Source organism: Delphinapterus leucas, chromosome 7, assembly GCF_059928025.1.
Source record: "Delphinapterus leucas isolate spDelLeu-1000000601 "Yukka" chromosome 7, BTC_Dleu_Yukka2, whole genome shotgun sequence".
Taxonomy (NCBI): domain Eukaryota; kingdom Metazoa; phylum Chordata; class Mammalia; order Artiodactyla; family Monodontidae; genus Delphinapterus; species Delphinapterus leucas.
Window position 1 is genome coordinate 83,755,638 of NC_143135.1, and position 13,355 is coordinate 83,768,992.

A 13,355-nucleotide genomic window follows, 5' to 3' on the forward strand; every position below is an offset into this window, starting at 1 on the left:
AAGGTTGCCTATCTGCACTTCATTTAGTTGTTTTTCTGTGGTTTTATCTTGTTCCTTCACCTGGTACATATCCCTCTGCCTTTTCATCTTGTCTATCTTTCTGTGAATGTGTTTTTTGTTCCACAGGCTGCAGGATTGTAGTTCTTCTTGCTTCTGCTATTTGCCCTCTGATGGATGAGGCTATCTAAGAGACTTGTGTAAGTTTCCTGATAGGAGGGACTGGTTGTGGGTGGAGCTGACTCTTGCTCTGTTGGGCAAAGCTCATTAAAACTTTAATCCACTTGAATGTTGATGGGTGGGGCTGGGTTCCCTCCCTGTTGGTTGTTTTGCCTGAGCAACCCAACACTGAAGCCTACCTGCCTCTTTGGTGGGGCTAATGACAGACTCTGGGAGGGCTCACGCCAAGGAGCACTTCCCAGAACTTCTGCTTCCAGTGTCCATATCCCCACGGTGAGCCACAGCCACTGCCCACCTCTGCAGGAGACCCTCCAACACTAGCAGGTAGGTCTGGTTCAGCCTCCCCTGGGGTCACTGCTCCTTCCCCTGGGTCCTGATGCGCACACTACTTTGTGTGTGACCTCCAAGAGTGGAGTCTCTGTTTCCCCCAGTCCTTTTGAAGTCCTGCTATCAATTCCCAGTAGGCTTCAAAGTCTGATTCTCTAGGAATTCTTCCTCCCATTGCCGGACCCCCAGGTTGGGAAGCCTGACGTGGAGCTCAGAACCTTCACTCCAGTGGGTGGAGTTCTGTCGTATAAGTGTTCTCCAGTCTGTGAGTCATCCACCCAGCTGTTATGGGATTTGATTTTACTGTGATTGTGCCCCTCTTACCATCTCATTGTGGCTTCTCCTTTGTCTTTGGATGTGGGGTATCTTTGTGTGTAAGTTCCAGTGTCTTTCTGTCGATGATTGTCCAGCAGCTAGTTTTGATTCTGGTGTTCTCGCAAGAGGGAGTGAGAGCACATTCTTCTACTCCGCCATCTTGGTTCCTCCCCCAGCAATTTTTCATTTATCATAATTCCCTACAAGTTTACCTAATATTTTGCCTATATCAATAGATAATTTCTTTATATTGCTGAATAGTGTCTCATGTTTGGTTTAACCATTCACCCACTGAAATACGTCTGGATTGTTTTCAATGTTTGGCTATTATGAATATGTCTTTATTTCTAGTTTTATTCCATGTGGTCAGAGAACATATTCCATGTAATTTGAATTTTAAAAATTTGTTGTGATGTTTTTTTCATGGCCTACAATATGGTCAATCTTAGTGTATGTTACACAGGTTCTTTGAAAAACATGTATTCTTCTGCTGTTGGGTGGATCACCCTATATCTGTCAATTAGATCTTATTTGTTGAGTTTGTTGTTCTGATCTGTATCAGTTTCCTGTGGCTACTGTAACAAATAAGCACAAACTGGGTAGTGTAAGACAACAGAAATTTATTCTTTCACAGCCCTGGAGGTCAGAATCTAAAGTCAAAGTGTGGATAGCTCCTTGCTCTTTCCACGGGATCTGGAGGAGAATAGATTTCTTGACCCTTCTAGCTTCTGGTGCCTACTGGCATGCCTTGGTATTTCTTGGTTTGTGATTGCATCACTCCAATCTTTGTCTCTGTTTTCACACTGTCTTTGTGTGTGTGTGTGTGTGTGTGTGTGTGTGTGTGTGTGTGTATAATCTCCCTCTGCTTTTCTCTTATAAGGAGGACACTTGTAATGAGAATCATTAGTGTTATAATTTTTGTTGCAATCATCACATGTGATTTAGACAGCTTATGAGGAGAAGGATAATCTATTGTATTTACCAGTATTTTTAGTCTTTCCATCCTTTTCTTTTCTCCCTTCCTGATGCTTCTTAGAACATTATTTCTCTTATTTCATTCAATTTTAAGATCTTTCTTTAGCTGTTCTGTTAGGACAAAGACTTTTAGCTTTCCTTCAATTGACAATGTCTTTATTCCACCTTCATTTTTCAAGAGTAGTTACCCCAGACATAGAATTCGCAATTGACACTTCTTTTCTTGCAGTATCTAAAAAAATGTACTGCTTTCTTTTGACCTCCATAGTTTCAGATGAGAAACCAACTGCCATTCAAATTAGTGTTCCCTACAAGTAATACATCTTTTCTCTGTGACTGTTTTCAAGATATTTTCTTTGAATTTAGTTTTCAAAATTTAATTATAATATGTCTTGAAATTGATTTCTTTGGTTTTATCCTACTAGAGATTCACATAGCTTGTTGATTCTGAGCATTTATATCTTCTATCAGATTTGAGACACTTTCAGCCATTGTTACTTCAAATGCTTCTAGGACTCCCATGATATGAATATTGGATTTTTTGTTATTTTGCTACAGGTCCCTGAAGCTCTGTTTATTTTTTTCAGTCTATTTTCCTTGTTCAGATTGAGTAAATTCTATGGAACTATCCTCACTGATTCTATTCTCTGTCAGCTCCATTCTATTTTTTAGCCCATTCCCCTGTATTATGCTTACCAATTTATGAAATCTGATAGATTTAAAGACAGCTTATTTTCATTATGCCTTATGTTATTTTATTAAAACTTTAATATAATTTTTTTTTTTTTTTTTTTTTTGCGGTACGCGGGCCTCTCACCACTGTGGTCTCTCCCGCTGAGGAGCACAAGCTCCAGACGTGCAGGCCCAGCAGCCATGGCCCATGGGCCCAGCCGCTCCGCGGCATATGGGATCCTCCCGGACCGGGGCACGAACCCATGTCCCCCGCATCGGCAGGCGGACTCTCAACCACTGCACCACTAGTGAAGCCCTTTAATATAATTTAGAATGCAATAAAACCTTAAGGAGATGTTTTAATTTAATGTAGTTTTTCACAAATTTGTCTCCTCCACATAAAAATACATAGTTCCTATAATAGTTGTGCATACTGCTAAATCAATAAATGCAATCATGGTGAATATCTGAATTTATAATTATAATAAAGCAAAAACAATTCAAGAATACTAATTTATATTATTTTCCAATTAGGCTAAACCTGCATTTATGACAGAGACACAAATGCTCCAGTGATATTTGCCCAATTATAAGTAAGGAAAAAATTCACTGATGAAAAATATTCTAAAATGAAGCTATATACTGTGTATATTGTGGTTTCTCTTTCATGAATTTTTTTTTCTGTTATGTAAGAAGTAATCGATTATTTTATTCTCTCAGGCTCTGCTGATTCAGAGACTTCAAAAAATGAACTAATGCCATATATAAATCAAGAATATATTTTTTTTTTTGAGGTGGAATATAACATATTGCATTCAGCTTCTTTGTAAGTTAAAGAAAAACACTCTTATTTATTACACATAGCAAATAATGTATAATATTGTTTATGCCTGTATACATATACTGATTTCATATTTAAAATAAAAAGGGAGGTGAAAGCAAAGGTGGAAAAGAAAAAGGTCCATTTGTGACGGTAAATGTGGAGATTAATACATAGGGAAAAAAGAGAAAGAAAAAGAAAAAGGAAACACCAGTGAGGAAGATGAAAGAAACCAGTGATGAGAAAGAAAACCAGACAAGCAGGAGAGATAAAGACTGAATGAAGATAGCGTATTGTGGGAGAAAAAAAAAGTAAGGTCAAAGAACAAAGAGGAGAAGGGAGAAGAAAGTAAGATGTAGAAGGAAAAGAAAATAATTAGAAAGAAATCTGAGGAAAAAAAGGGAGAGACCAGATGGAGGTCTAAATCTATGAATATCAGAGGTTTGCCTTAAATCATAAGAAAAAAAATTAAAGTACTAATTTTTGAACTATGAGGTTATACAATATGTGTACCTTCTTTATTACACCTTTAATATTCTAACAAGTATATATCACTAACAAACCCCTCCCCCAAAAAAGCATATCAGGCATATATGTAATAATCTGGAAATACTTTTCAGGATAATTACTTTCTTTGTATTCAAACTATAGCCTGTAGTCTTCTGAGAGCCCACCTTAAATTGGGAATTGAAGGGTCTTCTTCATTCTATTCTATGGGCTATATATATTTGGCTCTCCCTTCCATACTGTGCTAACTTTGAAAAGAGGAAACTTGTTTTATCTTTTTATGCTTATCATCCAGAGAAGTACTAGTAAATAGCAAACACTCAATAAACACTTCAATGAATAAATGAGATTATTATGTAAAAAATGCTGAAATACTGAACACTTGCAGAATCTTTATATAAAAAAGTGAATATTTCATTTCATTAAAAATATAACATGAAGCAAGGATTCAATTTTATTTCCTTAAGTAGACTAGATCTTGGTAAATGGTGCAGGGGGAACAAAGTAAAACATTTGCAGGCTTACAAATCCAAATCTCTTTAGTTTTACCCCATATTTGTTCTATGCCTCCAATTTCATCAACTAGCCTAACTACTTCATGCTATGAAGAACAAAAGAAAATAAATGTATTGAACACATTCCATGTAGTTGGGGAAAGTGACATAGATAAAACTGTTGCACAGTCTCAGTTGGTCTACTTATAGGCTGTTCTCTCCAGGTAATTACAACTAGCTTCCTCTCCAGATGTGCTGAAATATCTTATCCTAACCCAAATAACTATATTTGCATAACCATATCCTAAGTCTTCCTTCCTTCCCTACTGATGCTTATCCCCTCTGAGTGTTCCTTGGGGAACCAAGCTAAAATAGCATAAACCAGTGTTCATGAAATTTTTCATTAAACATCAGTTCTCAAATTCTCCAGTCAAATAGTACAGAAAGGAGGAATAGATTTAAATTACTACATCTTCAGATTCTTTATCTTATTAACTGAATTCCTTTAATACTGTCCCAACTTGGAGGGCTATTTTTAGCTTATATTGAACATGCTAGTTGATTGTTATTTTCTGGTAATACTGGCTTAATGACATCTAGTATAATTTTTTATTTTTAAGAACAAATGAATTGTCAACTAATCTAGTCAGTGCAAAATCTAATATATTTTCATAGGACTACAGCTGGTGAAAAATGACTTACATAAGGCTAAACAATTATTTGTATTCATTTAGTCCCCCGGACTTATTTTCTGAGTATTATTTTAATGACAGTTAAAGGCAGTTATATTGACAGATGGATTTATCCTAATTCTACTATTACTAAGCAGGTTGAAAGTTTTTGAACTGGCTCATGAACCAGTTTCATGATGTACCTCGGTGCAATTTCATTTTGACTGAAAATGTTTTCCTGTTTCATTTCTCACTGATCTTCCTTCCTTTCCATTGTGTTAAGAAAGTGACCAAGTGAGAAACAATAACAAATGTTTCTATTTAGAATCATAACTTATATTGGCCATAAATCACATTTAAATTTGCCTATATGAATGCAGAAATTCAATAGAGCTAATTTCTTATTCTTCCTCTCCATCAGACAATAAATTAATTTTTGTGAACCTACTATGTGAATAGTGCTGATCAAAATTCTGTGTTAATTTTGCAGGTGATGGAAGTTAAAGGACAAATGATCCATGTCTCAGAATCAAATTCTGTTTTATTCTTGGGTTCTCCATGTGTGGACAAGTTGGATGAACTCATGGGACGAGGGCTGCATCTCTCGGACATCCCTATCCATGATGCTACCCGAGATGTAATTTTGGTTGGTGAGCAGGCAAAGGCCCAAGATGGCTTGAAGAAGAGGATGGATAAATTAAAAGCAACTTTAGAAAGAACTCACCAGGCCCTAGAAGAAGAGAAAAAAAAAACAGTGGATCTTCTATATTCTATTTTCCCTGGTGATGTAGCCCAGCAATTGTGGCAAGGGCAGCAAGTGCAAGCCAGAAAGTTTGATGATGTCACCATGCTCTTTTCAGACATTGTTGGCTTCACAGCCATATGTGCCCAGTGTACCCCCATGCAAGTAATCAGCATGCTGAATGAACTGTACACAAGATTTGACCACCAATGTGGATTTTTGGATATTTATAAGGTAATGGGGTTTAGTTACTTATATATAAATACTTTTTAATAGTAAATTGTCATCTTCATTAAATTACAAGCATACAATCTATTTCTCTTTTAAAACTTGATAGTAAATTGTGGATAATTTTAATTTAGAAATATCAATATTTATACAGAATACAAGTATTTCTGCTCTATGAGTAAACTTTCATTATGAGTTGATTTATACTATTGACATAGCTAACTGTGAATCATGATATTGCTCAGTAAGGAAAAATTCTATAGAACTAGTACTCTAAATTCATTATTATCAAAAATAAATAAATAAACTTGCTGAAATCTAGGCAACTTTTAACCATATAATTAGTTTTTCCTAAAGAGTAGGATTATGATATAAAGTAAAAGTTTTATATTGGCAGTTAAAAGGAAACAGCAATTTATGTTAAAACATGCATTGCATTGTGAGTTAAATCATGGTTAATCGGTATTTTGCTCTTCACTGTCAATTAATTGAGGTCCCTCTAATTCTGAAAGAATACATGTAAATATTCTAGCTATTGTCCAAATAACCAATGGTTTTCAGTTGTAAGCACCTTAATTTTCCAAGCTACTTAATGGAAGAGTTTTGAAAATGTATACAAGTCATCATATGTTAGTCTAATTTGGCAAACTCCTTATTAATTTCTTATTAAAATTATAGCAATATTTTGAGTGATTCAGCTTCATGTCTATGTATTGAATAACTGTAACTTTACATAAAATTTCACATGGATTGCAAAATGTCAGGGTGCATGGCTTTTTGTTTTTAATATGGAGGACAGCAATTACTTTTAGTACAAACAAACTAGTGAATTTTAGATTTTTTTTTCTTCTTTACTAATCATCTACTACTAGACTTCTACTTCTTTCATAGTATGATCTACACATAAACAGATTCAGAAAGAATCTGTTTCACATTTTAGTTTCATATTATGATCCAGAGGATATTTTCATTTAGGTGTATCTCCTTTATGGAAAGATGTTCACTAGTTCCATTATGTATGATATACAACCAGTGTTAAATATTTTAGAAAGCCTCTTCTGAGTGGTAGACCCTCAGTGTGACATATGTATGAGGGATTTGCTTTGTTATACAAAATAAGAGTTTTTATAAATTATATTTAACTTCATTATAGTTTATTTTTATGTAATTTATGGCATAGGCAGCCAAATGTCTGGTCCTAAACCAGAGACATGATGAGTCTATCACTGTCAATTCCAGAAGAGAGAGCAGATTGTCCTGAATTTCCAGCACTCTTTTTCCTTCAGACTTTGGGCACTATTTTTTTTGGCCACCCTGCTTGCGGGATCATAGTTCCCTGACCAGGGATTGAACCTGCATGACAGTGATAGCATGGAGTCTTAACCACTGGACCACCAGAGAATTCTCCAGACTTTGGGCACTATTGCACCAAGCTCTGCAACCACAATCACTTCGTTCTAAATCATTGATTTGCAGTGTTAGTTTCCTTCAGCTAAAGTAGTCATATGTTTTTGTGGCTCTAAGTCTGTGCAACTAAGTGAGCATGAAAAATAGATTCTTTTCTGGCAAAACATGGAAATCCCTGATTTAAATATAAGTATCAGTTTGGCTTTGAGAAAAGAAGAAATGTGATATCTTCTGAGGGTACAAAAACAATTCAAGTTTTAAAAATACAATTCATTTTACAGACATCAAGTCTTCCTTCCCTGGAGATAAGCTAGGACACCTCACAGAAAAAGAAAATCTGTGGGAATATACTGAATGACTTCAAATTTTCCTATATTTTATTAAACTGATAAGGTTCATATAGTTATAAATAATTATCAGCAAGTTTTAAATTACATAATGGATCTACTCATTCTCAGGTACTCAAGACTCTGCTTTCCATATTTCATATATATATTGAAAAGTAAACAAAACAGTTAGGTTCACAGATTCTCTTAAACTGAACTTTCTTATGAAATTTTAGCAATAAATTATAAGGTAAAATGATACCAGAGCCAGGTGTGTTTTTTTAATTGAATGTACGATTCTTTAAATCCTATAGCACTTTACAGTTTTCAAAAGTTTCATACATATGATTTTATACAGTACCACAGTAACCCTTCCTTTACCCCATCCCAATTTTGCCGCTCCTCCGTTCACTCTCCCCATTGGTAACAACTAGTTTGTTCTCTATATCTATGATGTCTGCTTCTTTTTTGTTTTATTCACTAGTTTGTTGTATTTTTTAGATTCCATATGTAAGTGATATCATACAGTATTTGTCTTTCTCTTTCTGACTTATTCCACTTAGCATAATGCTCTCAAAGTCCATCCATGTTGCTACAAATGGCAAAATTTCATTCTTTTTATGGCTGAGTAGTATTCTGTTGTCTACATATACCACATCTTTATCCATTCATCTGTTGATGGACGCTTAGGTTGCTTCCATTCCTTGGCAATTGTAAATAATGTTGCTAGCAACTTTGGGGTGCAAGAATCTTTTTGAATTACTCTTTTTGTTTCTTTTTGATATATACCCAGGTGTGGAATTGCTGGATCATTTTGTAGTTCTGTATTTTGTTTTTTGAGCAACCTCAAAACTGGTTACTGCTGCACCAATTTACCTGCACAGTGGCTGCACCAATTTACTTTCCCACCAACAGTGTAAGAGGGTTCCCTTTTCTTCACATCCTTGCTAACACTTGTTATTTGTTTTCTTTTTGATGATAGCCATTCTGACCTGTGTGAGGTGATATCTTGTTGTGGGTTTGATTTGCATTTCTCTTATGATTAGCCATATTGAGCATCTTTTCATGTGCCTGTTGGTCATCTGCCTTTCCTCTTTGGAAAAATGTCTATTCAGTTCTTCTGCCCATTTTTAATCAGGTTGTTTGCATTTTTGATGTTGAGTTTTATAAGCTGTTTATATGTGTTGGATTTTAACCCCTTATTGGTCATATCATTTGCAAATATCTTCTGTGTTCAGTAGACTGGCACGGAGGGAACATACCTTAACATGAAAAAGGCCATATATGAAAACCCAACAGCTAATGTCATACATTATACTCAATGGTGAAAAGATGAAAGCATTTCCTCTAAGATCAGGAACAAGACAAAGATGTTCACTCTCACCACTTTTATTCAACATAGTTTGGGAAGTCCTAGACATGACAATCATAAGAAGAAAAGAAAATAAAAGGAATCCAAATTGGAAAAGAAGAAGTAAAACTGTCACTGTTTGAAGATGTCATGATACTATAAATAAAAAACCTAAAGATGTCACCAGAAAGCTACTAGAGCTCATCAATGAATTTGGTAAAGTTACAGGATACAAAGTTAATATACAGAAATCTGTTGCATTTCTATACACTAACAACAAAATATCAGAAAGAGAAATTAAAGAAACAGTTCCATTTACCATGGCATCAAAAAGAATAAAATACCTAGGAATAAACCTACCTAAGGAGGTAAAAGTCCTGTACTCGGAAAACTATAAGACACAGATGAAAGAAATTGAGGATGACACAAACAGATGGAAAGATATACTGTGTTCTTGGATTGGAAGAATCAATATTGTTAAAAGGACCGTACTACATCAGACAATCTATAGATTTAATGCAATCCCTATCAAAACACCAATGACATTTTTTACAGAACTAGAACAAATAATTTTAAAATTTATGTGGAAACACAAAAGACCACAAATAGCCAAAACAATCTTGAGAAAGAAAAATGGAGCTGGAAGAAACAACTCCATAGCTGACTTCAGACTATACTACAAAGCTACAATCATCAAAACCATATGGTACTGGCACAAAAACAGGCACATAGATCAGTGGAACATAATAGAGGACCCCGAAGTAAATTCACACAGTTTTAGTCAATTAATCTGTGACAGAGGAAGCAAGGATATACAATGGAGAAAATATATTCTCTTCAATAAGTGGTGCTGGGAGAAATGGACAGCTACTTGTAAAAGAATGAAATTAGAACATTCTCTAACACCATATACAAAGATTAACTCAAAATGGATTAAGGACCTAAATGTAAGGCTGGATACTATAAAACTCCTAGAGGAAAACATAGGCAGAACATTCTTTGACAGAAATTTCAGCAATATTTTTGGGGATCTATCTCCTAATGTTAACAAAAGCAAAAAATAAACAAATGGGACCTGATTAAACTTAAAATATTTTGCACAGCAAAGGAAACCATCAACAGAGCCAGGTATTTTTAATGTATCTCCAATACTGGTGTGTATATGTATCTGGTATGATAGGTGTATACGGTGGCTTTGATGTTTACTCAGGCTTATGGAGGTTGAAAATGGGGGATCCAGACCGGGAAACACAATATGTGCTGAAGCCAGAGTAATGATATGGCCAGAGAGAGGGAAGGACAAATAAAGAGAATATTACCCTTGTTTAGGATAAAATGAAGTATCAATACATTATGATAACTACATTAGGAGGTATATAATTTAGAAATTCTCAATCTGACCAGCCTAATTTAAGGTTTCTAATTATTGTAATCTTTCCAGCTTATTTTCTAGAATATTTACACAGTGCTATTTTATACCAAGAGCTATTTGCTAAAATTTTAATTGCTATTGAAAAAATCCCAAAGGTGACAGAATTTTTTTTAAGGTTTATAAATCTGCTGATTTTATAAAATTCATAAGTATTTTGTTGGATTTAAAGTATGTGTAGAATTTTTGGTGGAATAATTATACCACAGAGATAAATAAGGGATAACTCACTTTTGTTTTATGTTAGAAAAGTGAAAGGAAACCAAGTAAAGCTGAATGTTAAGAAAAAAGAACTAGAGAACTAGAGAGAGGGCCTCACAGGGGGCATTCAAAGTCTGTTACATGCAACAAGACTCCAGTCTCTAAATTTATTTGTTGCCCCTCTCTTGATCATCTTATTATCTCATGTTTTCCTATCATAAGGGATATGATGCAGTGATGAATTATAATGCCAGAATTTAACAAAATTAGGCCATAATAAGAAGGTTCTGCTAAAATAATCAAGCTTCCTATAAAGTAGGAGGTTAAGGAAGATGCTGTATATTTTACTGTGCATATTACAAGCATTGAGAAAATTAGTCTTTAAAAATACTTGACTGGCAAGATGTTACAGGTGTATGACTGCTAAATAAGAACAAGGTAAATTGAAGGAAGCATGGATTATAATTTTGATCTCATAATTAGAAAAGCAAATATTCAGCAAATAGTCAACATAATATATTATATAATATTTTGCTCCTCAGGTTTTATAGGAGGTAGAGAATAAACAAAATAAAGAACAAGTAACCCTAACTATTTAAGTCAATTGTTTATAGATAATAATAAATAATAACTAAATGTAGTAATAATAGTATTGGATGTCGAAGCAACATAATGTGAGTTTTGCCTCATTTTATATTTTTGTCTTTGCCAAGCCCTTTAGTTTGAAATAGAGGAGAAGTAAAGAGGACGATGAATCTTTCTCCATGCTCCTCTTATTGCATTCAGCCAAGGCTGCAGTTTCCCAGTGCTGTCTTAAACACACTCCTTATAGCTCACCTTTTCACCTTTAACACTTTCTTAATTTCCCTCCCGTTCTATAAACTGTAAAGTTAAGATTAGCACCTGGTGTATAGTAGTAAATGGACATGTTAGTTGTCATTTTTTTCTCAGATAGGTACATTTGGACATATGGGAGTGCGTATGTATTATGTGATTATTTTGTATGTTTTTGTATGTACATAAATAAAGTGTACTCAGTGCTTATTAGAAAAGAATAAAATATGATCTCATTTAATACTCCATGACTAACATGTGGACTTGTTACATTATCTCCATTTTCAGATAAATAATCTAAATTTCAGAGAAGTTAAATAATCCAGATAATATTTCTATTGAATCAGAATTTGAACCGACACTTGTCTGATTCTAAAATCTCCAATTTTCCCACAAGTTTTAGGCTGTGGAAAAAGATCTAGACAAAGATCAAATAATAGCAAAAGTGGAAACTGTTTCAAAACTATTTTACGTGATCAGTAACTATAGTTGTACTGTCAAATGATAAGGAAAACACTATGACAACATAACCCAATTCCACGCCCATCTCTTGAGTCACAAATAATTCAGAGTTCTGAGAAGCTGCATCTTTAAAAGTTAGGGACTCTCCCATTTGCCATACTCCCTTTTTGTCAGAAACTAGCTAGCATCTTCTCCCTTAATTTCTCTTATGGAGAAGTAGTGTACCAAGGAAACAGTGGGATCAGTGATCCCAAGTGCAGGCAATAAGGAGTATAATTTTAAAAGAATGAAACAATAAAAGTTGATATTTTTTAAAATCACCTTGGCCAGGCAACTCTAAAGCATGTTAGTAATAAAATACTTTCCTCTCTTGGGGTGGGAGTAGAGAGGCATTCCCATCACAAACTCCAAACCTGGTTTACAAATGTTTGTAGAGTTAAACGCTGAGTATCAGTGTCAGGCTTGGGTTGGGAAGAAAGAGTAGAAAGACAGGATGGGGCAACCAGGACATGCCAGGACCAGAATTTTGTTAAATCATGGAATCTGATGTTGAGATCTAAAAACCAACAACACAAAGTTCATATTGGCAAGGGAATACAAGTATTGTAAGTCCAGGTGGAAGAGCTGAGTCCAGCAAAGTAGGAAGGAACAGAAATCCAGGCTCACTCTTAGGGAATGCAAGACCTTGGGACTGGACACAAAGATTATGGGAACTGGATACCAGGTAACAGGTATGAAGATAGGCATCAGGACAAGCTTTGATGGGAACTAGCATCTTTTCCCTGGGCAGGAAAGACTTGGAGTCAGAGGATGCATACAACCTCCACTATAGAGTCAAAGGGAAACCAAATATGGCAACCTCAAAGGAATATAGAGATGTCTGCTGAGCTTTTAAATTCTAAAACAGTAATTAAACCTACAGAGAAGCCAGAGTTATCAGGTTCATTCTATCCACTCTTGAAAATAAATTGACTGTATTTGGGGTCACTCTTGGCATGAATAAAATTTGAAAATTGCTGAACACCTTGAGTTCTGAAAATCTCAAAGACCAGTGGAAGCACTTTGTTGACTTTACAAGCTCAAAACCTCCATAAATACAATACCAATAAAGGGCTAGAAAAATCATTAAGATCATGTATCCACTTAATTTATATAAGTAGATGTTTAATATCCATGATGGAAAGGTTTATGTATAAGGTGATCAGAGTTCAGTTTTGAGTGAACTTGTTAATATCGCAGGGAAACTGAGAATCAGGCAAACTCTTTGGATTCAGACATCTTGGTGAAGACCACTTGGGCTTTGCACAACTGATATGCTAGCATTTTGTAAATTTGATAAGGACCTCTTTCAGACTTGAATCTCCATCTTTAACCTCCCTGATAAGAGCTGAAAGCAGATGTTTCTCATATAAAGTTA

General features: G+C 34.9%; 1 protein-coding gene across 1 annotated transcript in view; it reads left to right on the top strand.

Moving 5' to 3' along the window:
* The first annotated feature begins 5,369 nt into the window (after positions 1-5,369).
* The window catches only part of LOC149748799 (guanylate cyclase soluble subunit alpha-2), a 71,187-nt gene continuing 63,201 nt past the window's right edge, over positions 5,370-13,355 (top strand). Inside the window, exon 1 of the mRNA XM_089915485.1 lies at positions 5,370-5,934. Coding sequence (XP_089771611.1) covers positions 5,452-5,934 — 483 coding nt within the window. The 5' untranslated portion in view covers positions 5,370-5,451. The remainder of the gene's footprint in view (positions 5,935-13,355) is intronic.